Source organism: Tauraco erythrolophus, chromosome 15 (assembly GCF_009769465.1).
Source record: "Tauraco erythrolophus isolate bTauEry1 chromosome 15, bTauEry1.pri, whole genome shotgun sequence".
Lineage (NCBI taxonomy): Eukaryota > Metazoa > Chordata > Aves > Musophagiformes > Musophagidae > Tauraco > Tauraco erythrolophus.
In genome coordinates this window covers 11,879,850-11,901,898 of record NC_141479.1, presented here as the reverse complement: position 1 = coordinate 11,901,898, position 22,049 = coordinate 11,879,850, and the positions used below count along the sequence as shown (strand labels likewise).

General features: G+C 41.9%; 1 protein-coding gene across 1 annotated transcript in view; it reads left to right on the top strand.

Moving 5' to 3' along the window:
- Positions 1 to 2,521: 2,521 nt before the first annotated feature.
- Positions 2,522 to 22,049, top strand: part of PEPD (peptidase D) — a 143,810-nt gene continuing 124,282 nt past the window's right edge. Inside the window, 3 exon segments of the mRNA XM_086620892.1 lie at positions 2,522 to 2,552; positions 8,198 to 8,381; positions 8,949 to 9,076. Coding sequence (XP_086477018.1) covers positions 2,536 to 2,552; positions 8,198 to 8,381; positions 8,949 to 9,076 — 329 coding nt within the window. The 5' untranslated portion in view covers positions 2,522 to 2,535.

Here is a 22,049-nt window from a genome sequence, read left to right as displayed (position 1 = left end):
AGTGATTGAATAATGGTTAAAGATTGAGAGCCCTTACCATGCTTCTGGCGTGATCACAGGGCAGATTTAAATCAGATTTTTGACTAAGAATCTGGCCAGTGCAGAATCTCATCACATGTTGCAGTGTTGCATCTCTTGTACACCCAGACTGCTACAGTGGGGTTTTGAAGATGCCAAAAGTGCAAAATCAGGCTTTCAACATGAGAGAGGATGTTCTTGACCACAGAGAGAAATCCTGCTGGGAGATAAGTGACAGTTATGGTCAGCTAAACCTTGTTTTAGAGGGAAATGCTCCAAACTAGTGTCTCAGATATTAAGGTCTATCTCTGCATTGTCTCAGTTGCAGAGTCAAATGCAGTGCAGAGAGAATCAGAATTATCTATGTGTGCAATAAAGCTGGTCTTGCTCCTAATCTGGCTGCCAGTACATTCCTGTGGCTGGCATTTCAACTAGCTGCCAGTATCACCACCTTGCAAATGAGTTTAATTTGTGCATAGTGCAGAAGTTTCATTCTTTCAAATCCCGAGACAGGAGAACAGGATATCTTAGGTAACAAACAACATAAAATAAAATGTGTTTGTTTTGTATTTTTTTCCTAAGGAATGGAGACTTATTTTCCACTGAGATTTAGTACAATGCAGGTAACTCTTCCAAATCTCAGCGACTGTTTTTGGAAGGAGGGTAAAAAGACCAAGGGGAAGAGATGAGGAAATTAAAATAAACAGGACAAGGAGACCTAGAAAACTCATTTTAGAGAGCAGATACTACAATGCAGGAGACCTTTTACTCAAAGGAGACCAAATGTATGGGTAGGCAAAGAGAAACTGGGAAGGATTAATGCCTGAAGCCACTAATGATAGTATTTGGAAGAGTGCCTTGAAGGCTTTAGTCTTTCCTCTCTCCTCCTGACAGGAGAAGGAAAGGCAAAGTGAGCTTCCCGGCCTCATCCCACTAATTCTGCTCCAGTCTAAGCAGAAGGGAGCACCACTAGGGGACTGAAAGCAGTAAAATATTTTGTTCCAGTTTACATTAAAAAACTTTTTCAGCCTGCATAAACTGAAGGAAATTCCTTGAAATTCAGCAGTTTATCAATGATAATATCTAAAATGGGGCTTTATCCATTAACCTGGAGCCAAAAATAAGCATTTCTTACTTGCCAAATTGGGTAGTCTGTGAAAGAAGCTGCTGATTCTTTATATATTTTGTAGTAGAGGGCTGTGACCCTTGGGGATAAAAACATGAAAAGCTAGAGGATGACTACTTGACTTTTCCAGTTTTCTTAATTTACACGCTCCTCTCCAGACATTCTGAAATCAATCTTTCCTTGTGATTGCCCTGCAGCCTTCGTGCACCACTTCAGAGCTAGTTGTGCATGAGTAGCTGCAGTTTTCTGCCACCTTCCAGTGGACAATTTGGCCAACCAAAAAAGGGTTTTAATCATGTATGTTTCTTAATAACTGCACTGATTTTTTTGTAACAAACATTAGCTTCAAGCTCCATGTATTTTATGATCCTCCTCCTGCCTGCTCTTCTCATTGTCCTGCATCCCTCTCTCCCAAGCGCTCGCGGTGGAAGCTGACCCTCCAGGTGCGTTATCCGAATATTCCGCGGTACCACAATACTTTCTTTTGAGATCAGTGCCGGAACAATGGAGAAATGGTATTGCTCAGCAGCAGCAGAGCGAGGAGTCATGCTTTCCTTCCAGAAAGGAGGGCGGCGGTACCTGCGATGCGCTGCCAGCTCAGAGCAGCACTTGCCGCTGGTTTATTGAGGCACAGGGCTGCTAAACAACGCGTTCGGGTCACACAGCACAGCCCCTCTCTCATTCTTTATCCGGCATTTCATGCTTCTGGGTATTTTCTTTTGCTGCTGTACGGCGGTTACTGGCCGCGCGAACCTTGGCCTACGAATTGCTGGTTCCTTCAGGTAGCCTATAATTTTGAGGCGAGAACAAGTCAACTGGAGCGCTGAAGGAAACCCTGTGAGCAGGAGGAGTTCAGCGGCGCGGGGCGGCTCCGGGGGCCGGCGTGGGCCGCGCCTGCGGGACCGCGGCTGCGGAACGCGAGCGGGAGCGTCTCTGACGGGGGTGGCGATGGCAGCGCGGCGCGTTAAACGCGGCTTCTGACCGACCAGGTGTTTCGGGGAGCGCTGCTGTGAGACAGCAATCCCTGTGAAAGACTGTATGTCCATTACACAGCTTTTAGCTCCGAGGAAACGAATTGTTTCTTGGAAAAGCAGCCGACACAGGAGGTGACGGTTACAAAACCCCCTCTGCAGTTTCGGACGCAGCAGCAGCGCGTTCCCCGGGAAGGCCGCGCCCAGGTGCCGGGGAGCCCGAGGAGAGGAGGAGCCTCTGGGGAAGCCAGTGGCTTGTCGGTGCCTGCCAGGCCCAGGGGGGCGCGGCGGCCCCGCTCCCCTCGCAGCAGCGGCGGGGAGGCCGCCCCGCCCCCGGCTGCTGCCCGCGCTGAGGCGCCGCTGCGCTGCGCTGCGGCCCGGCCCCGCCGTCACGTGACAGGCGAAGTCCGGCGAGGCAACATGGCCGCGGCAGCGGGGTAAGCATCGCTCCTCGGCCGCCGGACCGCCGCCGCTCCCCGCTCTTCACGGGCCCGCCGGGCCCTGCGGCCAGGCCGCGCGTCCTCCCCGCTCCCCCCGCAGGGGGCTGCGCGGCGGCGGCCCGGCTCTGCGAGGCCGGCGGGGTCTCGCTGAGGGGCGCGGGAGTGCCGGCGTGCGGTGATCGCCCCAACAGGCTGGGGGGGACCGGGCCCGGCTAGGCGGCAGGCTGCCGCCGTGCAGCCCGCGGGGGAGGCCGGGCTGCCTGCGCCGGGCTGGGGCTTTGGGGGGGGACGGCGAGAGAGCTGTCGAGGGGTCCCATGGCCTCTCCGGTTACCGCCGAGTCGGCTCAGCAATGCCTCCTGCGCCGGGGATTATCCTCTAACTCGGACTAGATTTGGGACATCATGCTTAAAGGTGGCTGTGGGTTACTTAGCTCAAGGTCTCTCCTGCATTTTGTAGCTAAATTCCGGCGTTTCTTTCAGTGCTTTAAGAAGATGCCGTTAAAAATGTATCAAAACGAGCGGGAAACTTTTTATAGTTGCCAAGAAGAGGTCATCCTGGGACTTGGCTCTAACTCTTTGGCTCCCCTGGGAGGTCCTCTCCTGCCCCTGGTTTCCCCCAGTGCTGACCAGGTGTTCCCTGTGCGTGGTCGCCGTGCCCAGCCCTGCGGTTAGCCAGGTTGTGCAGAGGTAGGGAGGACATCCAGCAGCACCAGGACTTCAACTTGGTGACTTTTGTAAGGAGCAGTGAGTTGACTGTGAAGAAAACATCCAGTTTACATCTTAAACAGCAGTAGTTGCTTTTACGGTTTTGCTTGTATCCTTTATTTGCTTCTGCTGCTGTTAGCATAGGCCTCTTGCACTTCACGTTTGATATGGAAACGTTAAAAATTGGTGAGACTTCAAGCTGATGTTGGTAACTGTTGCTCAAAACAAATAAATAAGGCCCAGTCAACAAACAAACTGTAACTTTGTGATAAGTAGTTTCAGTGATTTCTCATCTTCATTGAAATCTGGATCCTGTCGGTGTGACCTCAGTAGAACAGAAATGGCAGTCTGTGAATTTTCTTCCGAAAAAAACAGAGGTACAAAAGTTTAACTGAGAAATGGAAGGAAAACCAGAAATAAGATAGGATATTTGGTTACCAGTGTGTTCTCATGGGTTGCATCAAAACAAATCCAGTATGTTAGATGGATCATACAGTAACAAAATGTAAGCTCTCTGAAAATATAAAACTACTGAAATAAGCATTGAAAACCAAAAGTTCCAGGCAAAAGAAGAATATCCTGTAAAGAAACAGATGTAGTTTAATGTTCCTAGCTACATTTAACTTCCAGTATAGTAAAATAAAAGAGCTCTTGTGTGGGCTTGGTCCTAAGTGATCATAAAAATTGTGTGTGACAGCCAGCAGAGAAACTGTCAGCTACTGTGGGAGGCCTTTACCAGACTGAGCAATGGTTGAATTCTGGTACCAGAGTAGAGAAAAAAGGAAGCTGAGCTTTGCTTGTCCTGTCCTGGTCTTGTGAGTAGCCATTTCTGACATTGACTAATGCTTATTTGCAGAAGCTTGCATAGCTTCAAAGAGGTGGACACCACAAAGCAGTGCTTGAATTAAATATATTTCATTATCAAATGTATAACTCTACGTGAGAGTTCTGAGTTGAGTTTGTGGCTGGAGATGCCAGAGTCCTTGCACTAACAGGAGAAACAGACCTTGAAGGACCAGCCAGTGTATTTGTACTAATTGAATTCTGATATTTGTGTGTCTTGTGTGATATAAACTGAGTGGTTAGAGATCATGGACCAAAATGGAAAGCTTGTAATTTCCGCCCTAGAAAAAACTTTGTGGTAGTGTTGCTAGGTGGCAAATAACAGAGTTGTATGCTGATTACACTGTAATTGCATGTGTGTTTGCAGGGCCGATACATATGTCAGACAGTTATATACGTGTACCCACTCAACTTACTGCAGATGGCATAGTAATGGCTTCTTACATTTGAAACTGAAAAAGTGCTAAGTAACAGTCATGGCATCCACAGTACTGTGTAGTCACAGGGTTTGCAACAGTTGTGATCTTGAGTACTGTGAGAGTTCTCTTCCCAAATCATTATTTGCAATAGAAAGCCAGGTGTGCAGCCACACTCTTTTTTTGTAAGACTTAAATTCCTCTGCCAGTGCTAGTCTCTGAAAGGAGCTCTCTGCCTAAGTTGCAGAAAGCTTGCGCTGGGCTCACACCTGTGGACCCAGCCTCTGCAGGAAAAGCAGCACCTGTGGGTGTCTTGCCGTGTTGTTAGTCCATCCGTCAGGCTGACGTCGGTTTGGTTATCTCAGTGCTTGCAGAAGCGAAGAGAGAGCAAAGGCTGTGGAGGAAGCAAACTTCTCCAAGTTGAGTCTTCTCTGAAACCTAGCTGATTTGCTCCGTAGAATTTCAGTTGTGAAAGTAGGTCTGTTGCCTGGTAAGCTCGTAAGGTCCAAGGCATGAATTAACATGAGTGCTCAGCAGAGAACCCGAGGAACAGGGCAATGTTTGCAAGAACATTCAGCCCAGCCCGCCTGTGTTCTGCAGCCCTTGCTGTGGGGTCCACCATGCTCAGCTGCTGTGACTGTTACAACAGCCTTAACATAGAGACCAAGGCCATGCCAGTGAAAAAACTGTGCAGTCTAAAACAAATGTACAGGGCCAAATTCTGCTGTCGATGAATATTGTGGCATCAAATTCAAGCAGAGAAAGTGGAATTGGTTATGTATAAGAAAGAAAAAAAATTTTGCTGTGGGGTTAGAGAAAATGTGTAGAAGAACCATCATTTTGCATCAGAATGCATTTCAGCTTGAGTGTTGAGATCCCGGTAAAAGATACTCTTAAAGTGGCTGAGTGAGACTACCAGTAGGACTTGCTGCCTGACATCAATATTTCTCCTTGAGTCTCATTTTGGTTGTCAAAGGTTTTAAGTGCAATAAAAGCATTAACAGTAAACTTAATGGAGGTGAAAATGTGCCTTTGTAGCAGCTTCCTATGAGGTCCAGGTTGTAGGAATATAGCAATAGGCCTGGAGAAGGAGGGAGGTCAGAGTCTTTTTTTTGTACTTAAATCGTAGCAAAAAAATCCCAACTTGTATAGAGGGTAAAATTACAATGAAGGTGACTTTTTTCCTTCCTTTGAAGCAAAACAGAAGACAGGTTGTGCTACAACCTCTACCTTTTTTTTTTTTGTTTTGTTTGTTTGTTTGTTTTTGTTTTTTTTTTTTTATCAGCAGATACCAAGATCTGAGAGCAACCTATGGCATAAGGGTATCTGATGATGTTCTGTCTTCCCTTTTGTACTTAAAATAAGGTGAGCGTATGGTTTCCAGGCCCCTGCATGGAGTTACTCCAGGGACTGATCTTGCTTGGACAACAGTGGTTTCAACCTCTTGTGCTTTGCTGAGCCACAGCTTTGCACCTGAAAAGCCTTGCCAGTATTTAGTTTAAGGTTTGCTCTCCAATTTAATACTTTCAGTAGCTTTTGCTAGGATTGTATGAAGTTACTTCATTCTTCCTACAGGCATGGGTACCCCAAAGCGAAAGCTTGTGCTAGGCTGATGTGCTGTGTCTTGGTTTCAGCTGGGACAGTTAATTTTTCTTTCTAGCAGCTAGAATAGTGCTGTGCTTTGGATTAAGTCTGGGATTTGTTATGAGAAGAAAGTTGATAGCGCACTGATGTTTATAGTTGGTGCTGAGACATCAAGGACCTTTCAGCTTCCCATGTTTTGGCAGTGTGTGGGAGCATAACAGGCTCGAGGGGAGCATGGCCGGGCAAAGGGTCCACAACTCCCCTTAGGATTTGAACTTAGGCCTCGGATTGAGGGCCAAATTGTTATCATCATATATATTAATATTTTATTAGTGTAATATTATTATTACTTAATTTATTATTATTATAATTATTATTATTTTTTTCTTATCTCAACCCAAGAGTCTCCTTCCCTTTTCCCCTTTAATCCTCTTCCCCATTACCCTGGGGTGGAGGAGGGTGAGCGAGCGGCTGCATGGTGTTTAGTTGCTGACCAGTTTAAACCACGACATGTTGCAACAGATAGTCTGCAGCCCTTGTAACGATCACCTGGTACTGGTTTATCAGGTGTGTGTGGGAAGTAAGGAAAATAAACACGTTTGAGTTTTGTGCACCATCAGCTGAACTCCTAGGCAGATCGGACTAGCAAGAGCAGTCTTTCACCTTCTAGAATTAGTTACGATGTTATATCAAGTAATTATAAACAAGTAAAATAAAATATTTTATTAGCTCTTGTATGCTGTGTCTGCAGTAAGAAATTATAGGGTTTACATTTCTGATGCTGATAGTCTTTCAGGAGGTTACTTTACACAGCTATAAATCAAAGGTTACCTTTCTGATTGCCTATGAAAACTATACAATAATTAAGATGCGGAGCTCTGCTTCTCTAAGATTAAGTCCCTTGGTGGTTCATTTCTTGTCATTTTAACATGGCAACAATTTAACCGCTCCTTTCTATCATCTCTAGAAGCATATCTGATAGAAAATGACCAGCCAGCCAGTCAGTCTTCAATAACCTGAGAGAAACTGAGATGGAGGGAGAAACTGCACTTAAATCATAGGATTTTATTGATAAAACAGTATTCATCTGTAATACCGAAACTCCAAAGCACAGCTTTGCTATATTAAACATAAACAAAAGGGAATGCTCTTAGATTCTTCTCTCCTCATCTGATTTAAAAAACAAGTCCTACAACAAGCTACTGTGCTTCTACTGGTAAAACTCCAAGAAGTGTGGGTATGGACCTATGACAAATGTGGATGAATCATCAATATATTCTTGTAGTACTTTAAACACCTTAAAGTAATTACTAATCAGTTTATTTTAAGCAAGAGCTCTCTGCTTGTAAACTGTGTTCTCCCAGTTGTGGCTTTGTTGAGTACAATCTTTCAGAAACTTTCCGGGCTGTCTCAGCACAGTTGTGCTGCCTTAGGGGCGGGTTGTGATGTGCAGCAGGAGGTCATTGGTACCAGGGACATGCTTCTGCAGCCACGTGTGTGAGTTCAGTCACTTGCTGAAGCCACTTGTATGCATGCAAGAATAAACACATGTACATAGAAAATAAATTTGCAGATACTGTGTGAGTATGGGAAAACCTGTTGTCCTGCATCTGCTGTCACATTTTCTTCCCAGTCCCTGTTTCAGCTACTGAACATTTCCCAGAAGGACTTGCTGAAGTTTGCCAGACTTGATGTAACCTTCCACTTCTGTTTTCAGTAACTTGGAACTCATTTTCTTCTCTGCTGTTCTGCCTTTGCTCAGCTGACCTGGGCTGTTGTCGCTTTCTGCATGTACTTTTCGTGTTACTTTACCTAAAGGAATGTGACAAATGACATGCTCTAGGCCACGACTGCAGCCAGCCTGTCTCCTGTTGCCATCTTTTTCCTTTGGTACTCGTATGAGCAAGTTTTATTGTCGCTCAAGAGCGATGCTTGTATACAGCATCTCTTCCTCTTGAGTGATTAACATCTCGTTTGTAGAGTTGAACTAAACTTCCTTTTCTGTTCTAGACTAAAGTAGCTAACACTGCGCGTCTGAATCGTGCTACTGTCTTTGTCTTCCATTAATTGTCAATTAAAAAAAATCTTTTCTAGACCCTCCTTTTGGCTGGGGAACGAGACCTTGAAAGTGCCTGTAGCGCTCTTTGCCTTGAATAGAAGACGACTGTGTGATCGCCTGAGACAGAATAAGGATATCCAGAAGAATTCAGTTGTTCTGCTGCAGGGTGGAGAAGAAACCCAGAGATACTGTACTGATACTGGTATCGTGTTTCGCCAGGTGAGAGCCGAGTCAAAACTTCAATTCAAATTAAGAAGCTGTCTCTTCAATTGCATGAATTTTAAAACTATTTTTAGTTATTTTCCCTTTATCTCTCATGCGTGCATTGCCTTGTTTCACTTCAATAAATTGTCTTCTGTGTAACATTGCCTCTTCAGCGTCAAGTTGCTCTCTTTCAGTGCTTTTGTATGTGGGCTCATTAGCTGGTTTAAAGGGCCTAAACCTGTTCAAGGCCCTACTGCCTATCAGTGTTTAACGCAATATTAAAGACAGCAATGGAATATTAGTTTTTTCAGTCTTGTCTGTGAGCCAAAAAATAAGCTTCTTTCAGTAGTGAAACATGACAGTAGACTTAAACTGAATTAATTCATAGAAAAGCATTTTTTGAGCTTTTATAAGTAGTATATTTCACAAAGCAGGTTGCCAACAGAGGGATTTGTATTATTGTGACCTAAAACGAATCGGTCTGAAAAGGTCTAGACCTAAAGCACTTCCTTCTCTCCAAAAGCAAGAGAGATTTTCAGAAGTGAGGGTTTTCCTTTAAGAATATATTTTGTCTTAACCTAGGAATCTTACTTTCACTGGACTTTTGGAGTAACTGAAGCAGGCTGCTTTGGAGCGGTAGATGTTGATACTGGAAGATCCATGCTTTTTGTTCCACAACTCCCTGAAAGCTATGCGGTTTGGATGGGAAAGTAAGACATATCTTTTGACTGTGTTCCTATGTATCTGGGTACTTCATGTAACGTTACTGTCTGTAGAGCTGGAATGCTATCTTATTTTAATCAGATTCCACCAAATCATTTGGTGTGAATTGTAGGGATGTGTACATACGATGATACAAAATGGTACCAATTTGTATTAATCATGTGATATCAAGTGATCCACCTCATTCTCATTTGGTAGAGAATCCATTTAAAATTGGAACCCATGGACCTTATGGTGTCCATAAAAGGAAGCAGAACCATAAAGAAAAGTAGAACAAGTTAAATATTAAAGCAGGCTTTTTCAAGTTGCTTTACCAGTTTGCAGCTGCCTTAGCTAATGATGCTTTTTGAATGGCAGAAGGTAGTTTAGCCTCTTCGATACTTTTTTTGATATGAACTGACAGACTGGGGAATGTGATTTTAATTCTGTTCTGTGCATATACCGTAAACATCTCTCTCTCTGTCCACATTGGTAGTAAATATTGCTCTGTGCCATAGTTGTGGAGGAATTGATTTATTTATGTATTCATTTCTTTTCTCAATCTTAATTGTATTTATACTCTCTAACAAACTGTAAATTTTTTTGTTGTCTATGTCTCAGAACATTGGATTACTTCTAATTTAATATTTTGAGCTCAGGTTACTTTGCTTCTAATTGAAGCTATCACTTTTATTTTAATGCTAATTTTGGGAAAAGGAAAACAATCACAACCAGTCCCATATGCTGAACTGTGCCAGACCATATGGTAGGGCATGGCTACTGCCTTCTCAGAGAGTTTATATGAATATCACTGTCTTAGACCTGCCTGGGAACTGAAATTGTTTGTGATAGCAGTATTCATTTTATGCTCTCTGAAATATTTCAGCTGAGAGCTGTGCCTGTCTGGGAGGGTGGGTTCTGTTTAACCCCCATGTGTACTCTGTGAAGTCTGTTCCCTGGTGGTGCTTGTTCCCATTTATAGACAAAGCTTTTTCCTCCCTCTTAATTCTCTTCTGCTAGTTCAAATCAGCTGTTTCGTACCCACGCTGATTGCTCCTAATCTGAAAAGGCTTAAAAATACTGAAATTCAGCTGTCTCATTTTGCATTTTCAAACAAAATATTGTGATGTTCATAAATGGTGGCCTTTGTGCAGCACTTATTATTTGTTCCTTTACAGAATTACAAGTCCGATTAAAAGTGGTTTATTGTCATTGTGTCTTCCTGCAGATTATAACAAATTGTCTTTATCACAGTATCCTTGTTTTCCAAATTCTCCTCCTTATCCTTCCTGAATCCCTCTGTTTGAGTCTTTGTTTTTCCTTCTGTGAGCTGCGGTCGTGTACTTTTTCACTTGTCAGAAGGAGGATGGATGAATAACTCATTTGTGAGTCAGTAGCAGTTCTGCTTCATAACTTGGTTGGCAGGGGGTACTGCGCACAGCTAGGGAGTGTGTTCCTTCCTAGAAGACTCAATTTTGTGTTAAAATTAGCACTGAAAGAAAAACACAAATAAGTTTGCCTTCCATCCGCTGCTGTTTATCTACTATAGTTTGCCTTGGAAATGCTTGTTTCTACGCATGTGGAAGGCACTGAAGAAACATTCATTTAACATCAATGAAGCACAAATCAATTCAATGCCTTATGATATTTGCGAGGTTGGTATTTCAGAGGTTTTTTAAAGCACGCATATTTGGATTGTTTTTAAGACATAGCTTAGGTGACGGGGCAGTCAGAAGGGTTAACCTTTTTGTCTTCAAGTATTAAAAAAATTAGGCTTCTTGGCTTCTTTCGAATTGCAGTCTTAGTTTGGTGAAACCAATGAAGTGTCTGAGAACATTTGCTTGGAGATGAGCAGACTATTGGTTTACAAGTGAGACCACAAAGACTATAATTATTTCAGTCTCACCAACTACACTTGTTTTTATGAACAGTTTTGCATGCTGTGGTTGTGCCTGGAGGCTCTGAAGAACAGGTGAACACGGAGATGATGAAGGCATCACCCTGGGCTGTGGTCTGCCAAGGACCAGCACTATATAGTACCAGTGTTGAGGGTGACTGCCACTTCTTTGGAAGTGAAACTCATCTTGTAGGACTTTCGCTGAATGTGTGTGCTCTAAAGATTTATAAACAGCTGTAAGGCTACTTTAAAGGAGGTTAAAGGAGCCCTTTAAGCCAGAATAACCTCTGCAGTTTTAAAAGGGAGGAGAAATTTGATTTAACTCACAGTTTAGACTATGGCTGTTCTCCAAAAAACCACAACCTCTTAAGGTGGCAATGGCAGAAGTGTTCTCAGGGTATTTGTAGGACTGCTGGTCCTACTGTCATGTTGGGAAGGGATTATGACAACAGTTGGTCTGGTTTTAAATTATGAGTGTGGGCATTTCTCCAAATGTTGGGCTAGCCCATTTCTTAGTTGTTGTCTGGGCAAATCTTTTCAATGAAGAGAACTGCTTTGCCTTACCTCTTGATCTGTACCTCTGCCCCTCTCATTGTTTGTAAGGCAGGACTCTGACAGGATGGCTTAGAGGGTAGGCTTTTGCACTTCTGAAGTACTTTTCTATTCTTACTTTCAGAGGAAGAGTTTAAGAAATGAATCTGGTAATGTCAGATTGCAAAGGTTTCAGAAACGTTGTAAACGTCCCTTTTTCTCCACGCGGTCTTACCTAGTCAAGTTTGTGGTGCAAAGCTGTTAGCAATCATTTCTGTTCCTAGGAAGCATTAAGCTGGTATGACTGCATGTCTTGCATAGAGACTTCAATTTCACTAATTAATGCTGCACCTGCCATTTACCTCCTTAATTATAAATGACAGAACTAGTCAGTGTGCTGATTAAAGATATTTTATAAAGTAAAACATACTGTACAGCAGCTGCTTTGTGTGGAGCGGATGCCAAAATAACTTAATTGCCTTGCCATGTAAAGAGTGTTTTTAGTGGAAAACAAAAATATTTAACGCTTTCATGCTCTAACTTTAGAAATACACAGTAAATGGGACATAGCAATATTTATGTACAATTTCCTGTGTTTTCTTTGAAGCCCTGCTGCCTGATTGGTAAGTATGACAACATTAAACTAGCGTTGCATCCACTGAAAGTAACGTTTTTCCATGAAGTTGATTAGAAGCTGTCTGTATCTGCAAATTTGAACCTCAGTGTGGTACTTTGGAGCTGTAATAAAGCACAATGAAATATTTTACAGATGTTAATAATTTCTGAGTGACCTAATGAGGAAGCTTCTTAAATACTATCATCATTTTCAAAGTAGGGTACAACCAAAATAAGCCTTTGGTTCTCGTGATTAATCATAGAATCGTCTGATTGGAAGAGACCTCCAAGATCGAGTCCAACCATTCACCCTGCACTGTCAGGGTCCCTAAACCATGTTGCTCAACACCAAATCCACACAGTTTTTAAACACCTCCAGGGATGGGGACTCCACCACCTCTCTGGGCAGCCTGTTCCAATACTTCACAACCCTCTCTGTAAAATTTTTCCTGATATCTAACCTAAACTTCCTCTGGTGTAACTTGAGGCCATTCCCTCTCGTCCTGTTATTCATAATGTGGGAGAAGAGACCAACTCCCATCTCCCTACAACTTCCTGTTCAGGTAATTGTGGAGAGCAATAAGGTCCTCCCTGAGCCTCCTCTTCTCCAGACTGACCAGTCCCAGCTCCCTCAGCCGCTCCTCATAGGACAAGTTCTCTAAACCCTTCACTAGTTTCGTTGCTCTTCTCTGAACCCACTCCAGCACCTCAATGTCCTTCTTGAAGTGAGGGGCCCAAAACTGGACACAGTACTCCAGGTGTGGCCTCGCCAGTGCTGAGTGTAGGGGGACAATCACTTCCCTGCTCCTGCTGGCCACACTGTTTCTGATCCATGCCAGGATTCCATTGGCTTTCCTGGCTGCTTGGGCACACTGCTGGCTCATGTTCAGTCGGCTGTTGACCAGCACCCCCAGGTCCTTCTCTGCTGTGCAGCTTTCCAGCCACATGTCCCCAAGCCTGTAACGCTGCAGAGGGTTGTTGTGGCCCAAGTGCAGGACCCGGCACTTGGTCTTGTTGAATTTCATACTGTTGGCCTCAGCCCATCAATCCAGCCTGTCCAGGTCCCTCTGTAGAGCCTCCCGACCCTCAGGCAGATCAACACTACTTCCCAATGTAGTGTCATCTGCAAACTTGCTGAGGGTGCACTCGATCCCCTCGTGACTGACTTCTGCAAATCTTGACTGACTTCTGCAAAGCTGAGCAGTTTTACTTCCTTTGGAAAAAGTGTAAAAGTATGTGGTTGGTTTTTTGCTTGTTTGCTTTTTTTCCCCAAATACTTTTGTAAAAAAAAAAAAAAAGTTTTTTAGGCTTTTATCTTTTTTTTTTTTTTCCTTATAGACTGTATATGATCTGGAAAATTAGAAGCTAGGAAATAACTTTCTCGATCTCTCTTTCTTAGTGGGAGTGCATGAAATTTTGTGGCATTTGTATTTTGAATAATTGTGAGTATTAAATTGTGTACTGCATGGTATATTTACCTGACTATATCATGGTGGTTGAGAGTGGTCCATTAATTAGCTGTAGGTTTGGCTAGAAGACGGCAAGGTCTGGAGTGAGCCCATTCTATGCAAGCTGAAATTAGAGACAACTCTTTGGAAGGGTAGTGAGATGTATGTGAGTGCTGTAGGAGAGAAACTCTAAATCATCTTTATTGCTCTTCTTTGTGCAGTTTTTGCAGGAGTGATGAACATTTTCTAGCTGAGCTTTTTTGATGATGTGCATACAGGTCGTCTTCTCCATAGCATGCTCTGGAGCTGTGTATTCAGATAGTATACTCTAGAAGAGTCTTTGGTTTTACTGTCTAAACTTATGTGCCATATCATCTCCTGGTGTTTTTTCTTGTAATTTTTTCTCTAAAATGGAATATGTTTAATGTTTTTTTTTTTCCATGTCTATCAGTTTGATCTCTTCCTACCATTTGTCCCTTCCCTCTGCCCACTGAATCTTTATTTTTCTGTTAAAAAAAACAAAAAACAAACAAACCACTATAATCACTTTAGGTCATCTTATTACTGTTTTGTACCAACTGGCAATTGCAATTTATCTGCAAAGTTTGTTACCACCTGCAAATGCCATCTGTGGATCTCATGAACATATTCAGTCCTGCTTCTGTTTCTGAATAGCATTAGAACTAATTTCATTCTTTGTAGTATCCCACTAATCAAGACTTGCAGTCCATTGCTGTTTATCACTTCAACTTCTGAGAACATCAGTCTAAATTGATACAGAACTTTTCAGTGTGGCAGTTGGAGGGTTTCCCAGCCCCTGAAAAGCTCATCTTTTCATCTATTTATTTACTTTTGTTTTCTGCTTTAGGCCTTTCACTTTTTTATTACGACTAGTCATTGGGTTTCAGGTCACATCGTAATGTTCCTGTCCAAGCCAATTTGAGTTGATTTTGGAGAATAAGAGTCTTGAGAGAGATTTTTAGCAAATATTTTACTATTATTCGGATAGTACATCTGTTGCTTTGCCCTTCATCCGGTCCTTTCAAAACCATACAATAAGGCTGGTTGCTTTTGATTGACGAGACTTACTCGTGCAATTCCCCATGCTGCTAATTTTCCATGATTCCAGTTCTCTCCATAGTATGGTGATTTCCATTTCTTGTCTCCCATTCATTTATTACGGTATTTCTCTGTGGATAAAAATTACTTTTACAGAATAATTAGTGTCTGGGTTGCTCTTGCCACTTTCCTGATGATTGTTTTTCTCTAAACAGTGCTACTTGAATGCTCTGACTTCTCAAATGAGCAGTTTAGTCATTGTCCCAGTATGCTAGTTGTCTATGAGCCTTGCTGGTACAGGATGAATGCGTATTGTTTCTGTCACTTTTACTTAAGTAACTATTTTTATAAATCTTTGCATTCTAGCTGCTTAAATTTCTTTGTATTTCTTATTGAGGATGATTTAAACAATGATAGTAATTTATAGTATTTATACTATTGTACTATTTATAGTACTATTTACAGTAATAGTAATTTATATCAGTCCATTGATTTGCAGTCTCTATCAGCGTACACCTTGAACTGGATGCAGAATTTGGCAATTTAGTAAGTGTTCAAGTGCTTCTTTTTTCTCTCCTTGTTTTTATTCCTGTGTGTTGAGAAATAGAACCAACACTAAGTAAATCTGCTTGATGATGCTGCACCAGAGTGTTTTAATATCCTGATATGACTTCAAACCACAGTGTGAGCAAGTTACCTCTTGCCTACACATCTCATGCCTGTGGTATGAGGGGGAATGTTGATAACCCTCACCAGGCATTTCTTATTTTATATTTTATTTAATGCAGAAGTACCGAGTTCAGTGATATAAACTCCTCATAACATTTTGAAATATCAGAGAATCCAAGTTTTCTTTTGATCAGGCATGCCATGTGTTTGTCCTCCAAGGACTCAGCTGCTGCTGGTAGGAAGGTAAACTGCAGCAAAAGAAATGCCTGTGGGGATTTTCCAGCAGTGCTCCGACAAGGCTCTGCACCTCCACACTGCCTTCTGCTGTGCAGCTGCCCGATTTGAGCGCAGAGCTCTCTGTTTCTTGTCGACCTGGATTTGAGAAAGCACTTCAGTGAAAAAACCCTCAAGTGAAATATCTACAGTGGTTCCTCTGTTCTTGCACTTCTAAAATTCCATGTTCTCAACTCTTGATGTTAAAACTCTTTTCTTTAGGTATTTTATTCCCTGTGACTTGTGCCGTGTCTGTCCATAGGCTCAGGAACAACTCTGAAAGACTGTTGTCTGTGTTGAGAAACATACAAAGACGAAAAAACAAACCCAACTGTTTTGTTAGAACAGGATAAGGAAAAGTATAATCAATATTGATGCCTCTTAAGAGCTAAATGTGAGTGAAAAGCAGGCAGATTGTGTTTTACTTTCTGTGTAGCCCTTTGCCTGTGTACTTGCTGGAGATCTGGATGTCAGAGCACTTGGCCTTGACCCTGCTCCTGGGAGATGCCAGTTACTTCTTTGTCTTACAAGGGCAATGTGACATAGTGGATTGGGCACTGTTTGCATGGGTACGTTCTGCCTGTTCTTTGTGCCTCATGAGTTGTTGTGGCAAGTTCCTTTAATTTCTTCCTGGTTTAGTTTTCTTTAGAAATTGTAAAATGGGAATGCTATTATCCCCTTTTTAAAACTGTTCAGGTCATCTTAATGCTGCTGCGAACATCAGTACTGCTTCTTTTCATGCTAGTACCAATTAATATGGCAGCTGTGGGACATGCTGCATGCATTCCAGAGCTTGCTATAGTGCTTTTATGTGTGGGACATAAAATATTGCTTCTTTTCCCCCAGTATAGGCTTTTTTCCAAAAAAAAAAAGCAGAACATCTGCTATTGACAGATTCAGTATGTAACTTTCTCAGTTAAGAAGCATGAGTTGAGACTAGTGGAACACTGTTGTTATATAGTGACCTAGAAATTGTATTTACCCTATTAACCATTGTAATTCTTTGTGCCCTTTTTTTGGAAAGAGAGGTTTCTAATGAGTATTTGTTAGCCCTGTTGTGCTATGAGAAATCTTTCAAGGATTTCAGTGTGTAAACATTTCCTTTGTTACAGTTTTTTCTGTACTAGTATAGAGTCCTTCTCTCCAAGGAGGAATTTTATTTGCAGAGACAAATAAAGCAAAGGTTACCAATTGCAAGTTTTCTGTGTTTTTGTTTTTTTTTGAGTAGCTCCTGATAGTATCTCTTAAATGTCTAATTGAGGCACTGCCTCTTGAGCTACAATTCATAGAAAGCCTAAAGAACTTTTCATCTTTTGGGAATGTCTGTGGTGGGAGTAGCTGAGCAGGAGAAGTGGGACTGTGTGTTTGAAGTAGATTTGATAGGTAGTTCAGAGATTGGCTTTTATTGGGAGAAACCATAAGAGTCTCCTCAATACTTTATCTCCAAGTTCATAAGTCCAATGGTCTGTATGTTGCTCATAGTTATTCTGCTTCTGCATAATCCGTGTGTAGCACTGGGAAGTCCAGTATCATATACCCAGCACCCTGTGTCCAGCATCATGCATGTGGACTCTTACCATTCTGCTAGACGCAGGTCTTCAGAATGCCCTACTAGACGTGGCTTCAGTTACAGCCCTAATTACCTTTTCCAGTCAAATCAGTGTGAGTCTTCATCTTCCGTTCAATTTCTTTTAAATTCTGTTATTTTCTCAAAATCCATTTTACTCTGGACTGTATCAGAAGGAGCAAGGAGTCTGAGTTTATGTGTATGCAGGTACTTCTGTCTTTCAAAGGGGAAAACAGAAATCTAGAGAAATGTGGAAAGGAGTAAACGTTAAGGTAGTTAAAACCTTGCTGGAGGCTGCCTGTGATACCAGTGAGCCCATTAGTACTGTTTTGGTTTAAATCTAGCTTGATGCCTTTTAATCTTCTTGTTTGAGATAGTGCAATTCCTTTTGGATATATAGGTGATTGCAATTTTTTTTGACAAAGTCAGGAACACCTGCTGGTATCTTGTAAAGCCTCCCATGTTGTTCTTGCTAGCAGTTCTCGACACCCTCTTGTTTGGTTAATGCTTTGCCATCTGTTAACTTGGTGATATTGTGATGAGAGAGGAGTTTATTGGTGAATCTCTGACAGTGTTAGAACAATGGTTTTGTATCCCTTTTCCTCCTTTAGCTCTACATGCTTTGCTGATGTATTTCTTTTCATCTGCTTTAATTTTTGCCAAGGTTCTTATTCTTTATGTGCAGTTTCCCTGAAACTTTCACTCTGCTTTAAGCTTGTTCTAGCAAGGCCTGAGAAATGAGTTGTTGATTGCATAGAACTTCATTTGCTAAAGACTACACTTGTCCAATTTACTCCTTGTGCATGTGTTTCCTCTCAAGTAAGTGAGGAAAAATGTGATGTACCTCGTGCAATGACTTGCTGGCACTAAATGTGTGCATGCCGCAGTGCCACGCACAGGCACTACGTGCAGGCTGATGTAGGCATTTACTTTGCTTAGTATAGACCATTTGCTCAAGACAAAGTGAATTTGCCATAAAATGGTGTTTTATATCTGTCACTCTGAACGTGGAAGTTAGGGTGGAATGGAGGAAGCAGTACTGTCGTATTCCTGTACATCAGAGAGCTTTACAGTGAAGTTGCGTCATGCTGCGTCAAGAAATCTTCCTTTTCTGATTTTATGGTACAAGCTTGAACGTTTTTTTTGTGCCTTTCAGGCGATGATACTTGTAGGACCTTTTAAGAGAGCACTGTACCCTGAACATTATTGTGTAGAAACCTTTTTGGTTTAGACTTCATCATGAATAGTGTCTTTGATATTTGCCTTTTCTCTTCCAAATCTGTTAATTCTTACTTTTCATTACTACTTGTAAGAACGTCACTTTCTGGGAACTGCCAGGAGCTGTGGATCTGAAAGACAGTAAGTAGTGGACAAGACTTGTGGATCTGTATTTTGATTGCAGGAGATAATCTTTGGTATGGCATGTCTTCCTTTGTTTCAGAAGTCGCTGTCTTCCTCCCTGACATACTAAGAGATCCTCAGAATGGTTGTTGACTTTCATGTAGGAATTCCTACTGATCCTTTTTAAAAATACATTAAATGAATGCTGATGTTTTTTGGCTAAAGCCGGATTCAGAGCTTAGAAATTGCAGGTGATTCTCATTATTTGGCCCTAATATACGTTCATTCGTAGCATGTGTGGTCAGACAGCCTGGCATACTGCTTTGTTGCCTATGTCACATGTGCCATGTGGTATTATCTTAGTATTTTCTTTTGCAAGAGAACAGTTACCTCATGTGGGAGCTTGTGTTAGGATACACCTATTGCTTTCTTTTATATGTAACAGTGCAGTAAAGCACCCTTCTTTCAGAATAGCTTCAAAACACAAACAAGGCCAGATGTGAAGACTTAAGGAATTCTGTAAAAAACATCCAAATCTTAATATTAAAAGTTTGTTGTAAATTGTGTAGTTGTAAAGCAACAGAAATGAAGAACTGTTTTTTGTAATGTATAAGTGAGCATGAAACCTATAATACTTATAAGCGTGCTGATGGTTCTCGTGTCTGCCTATTCTGACAAGCTGATCACAAGAGAACTTAGCTAATGGGGAGCTCTGAATGATCTCGGGTGGGTGACAGGACAAGCTTAAGGCAAAGAATTAGTACAACACGAAAGAGAAAGCAAAACTGGCAGTTACAATTCAAACAGCTTCTGCTAGTAGGTGGAAATGGTGGAACTGCCATTTCTGCGTTGTTTTTGAGGTAAACGTTCAATATTTTCTTTCTGTATTTGTGAGAAACAAAAAATATGTGAAGCATCACAGAGTGATGGTGATGAACTAGTTTCTATTCCAGCAGTAAACCTAGAGAAAGTTAAGTAGCTCTTAAAGGTCGTGTTTTTATCCAAATAATTAAAAGAGCTGACCAAGCTCTTCTCTAGACTGCTGTAAGAATTTGAGTAGTGAATAGAGAAAGGATGCTGTTAGCAAAATCTAACAGTAGGACATATAACAATATCAGATGTCTGAAAATCAAAGTATCAAGGAATCAAACTAAAAATGAAATACATGTGCTTATTCTCATCTCTCCTGGCTTTTATAATCTGTGAATTGCTTGTGGATATGTTAGGAAATGTAAGGTATGTAAAAGTGGCACTGAAATTAAGACAGCCCTGTGGAGGGACCTTGCAATTCAATGGACTTTTTCTTAGACTGAATGTCTCCTAGCGAACTGGTGCAGAACTGGCAGATACAGTGAATGGTGTGGCTTTGTGGGTCGGGGCAATCCCAGGCACAAGTACAGGCTGGGTGGAGAATGGATAGAGAGTAGCCCTGAGGAAAAGGACTTGGGAGTGTTGGTGGATGAGAAGCTCAACATGAGCCGGCAATGTGCACTGGCAGCCCAGAAAGCCAGCCGTGTCCTGGGCTGCATCAAAAGAAGCATGGCCAGCAGGTCGAGGGAGGTGGTTCTGCCCCTCTACTCTGCTCTCATGAGACCCCTCCTGGAATACTGCATTCATCTCTGGAGTCCCCAACACAAGAAGGACATGGAGCTGCTGGAGCGAATCCAGAGCAGGCCCCGAAGATGATCCGAGGGCTGGAGCACCTCTGCTATGAAGACAGGCTGAGAGAGTTGGGGCTGTTCAGCCTGGAGAAGAGAAGGCTCCGGGGTGATCTTATTGCAGCCTTCCAGTACTTAAAGGGGGCCTACAGGAAAGCTGGAGAGAGACTTTTTCCAAGCGTGTGTAGTGATAGGACAAGGGGTAATGGATTTAAACTGAAAGAGAGGAGATTTAGATTGGATATAAGGAAGAGATTCTTCACTCTGAGGGTGGTGAGACACAGGAACAGGTTGCCCAGAGAAGCTGTGGCTGCCCCATCCCTGGAAGTGTTCAAGGCCAGGTTGGATGAGGCTTTGAGCAACCTGGTGTAGTGGAGGGTGTCCCTGCCCGTGGCAGAGGGGTTGGAACTAGATGATCTTTGAGGTCCCTTCCAACCCTAACCATTCTATGATTCTTAGCGTCTATGGGGTGCGGAAAGCTAAAGCTTTTTGATTAATCTGTGTTGTGGAGAGGAAGGAATCCTATGTGACTTTTAGAGGAGACCCATACTTCAGGAAGCTTGGGACCTTCTGCTATTGACTTGCTCTGCTAAACGTGCTCAGGTAATTTCTGAGGTGTATACGTACATGTTTATTTGAGTGTGTGTCTAATCATTTAATAACAAAACATAGAATGTGTAGAAAGTGTTTTGAAGTTAGTCCCACGTAGAATTTTTCGAATTTTTGAAATGAACATACCATTAAGAATATGTTTTTCCAACAGGAATAGTTTTACATTCTATGCAGTAAGATAAGTAATCTTGAATTAGGAACTCCAACTGAAACGCTGAAGAAAAGCTAAATTGGACTTCAGGAAAAGCTGTATTTTATTTTAAAGCTGATCCACTGTAAAAACTAAAAACTTAAAATCTGTCCTAGAAGCATTAAAAAATGCAAATACAAAGTGACCAGTAGGAAAAAATTGTTATATATATTGAAGATTGTCTGGAAGAACGTTTAGATGCAAATGAAAACATATACATATGAATGTATATCAGCAATTATGTTGCAAATATATTAGCAGTTGGCTTAGATGCATTGCTTTTAGGAATAGCCATCAACTGTTAGAAATTCCGTCACGGTTTTTCTTTGGCGTTTGTGATTTAGATCCATCTCATTTGTACCTTTCTTCTGAATGCAGTTCTGAAAACTAGAACACTCTTTTATCGAGTTGGTATTACGAAACTCTTGCTCCAGAGTCCTTTAGAATACAAAGAAATGTTGCTTAATGGAATTCTTACGGTAATATCTAATTTGTACAAATCTCTTAAGATTTGCTGTTATGAATTCTTGTGCAATGTAATGAACAACAGCTTTAAAATGGTTTTAGACAATGAGACCAAGTTTTTCTTGGGTTTAAAGTGGAAACACAACATGGTTAATAAGATATTGCAAAAAAAATTAGGTTTGGATATTGTCCAACTGTATAAAAACTTCAAAATATATTTTTCGGTGTATTATACATAGGCCACCAGAGCTGTTCATCTTACTGATGGATAAACAGAGGAGTCAGTATTACCTTCTTGTTTGAAAGATCTTGCTGAAGTGGAGCCAGTCGTAACACTGTGATCTGTCAAAGCTGGTGGCAAAATGTGCACTGGCATGATTAGGTTGTGATTTGGTGAAGTATCTTGGGTTTTAAACATGCCATCATGTACCACTGTGAATTTAGTTAAACCGAATGGAATGGTTCAGAATAAACTTGGAAGTTTTCACTAAGCTGATTGACTGACTGGGATGTCTGGTTTCTAGTTTTTAATACTACAGCCCCTTACTCTTGTGCTGGTGGTTTTCGTGTTTGATCGATGTAGAAGAGAAATGAGGTGTAGCTAACATGGTGTATTACTTTACTGTCTGACTTAACATTTCACACTGTATTTTTAT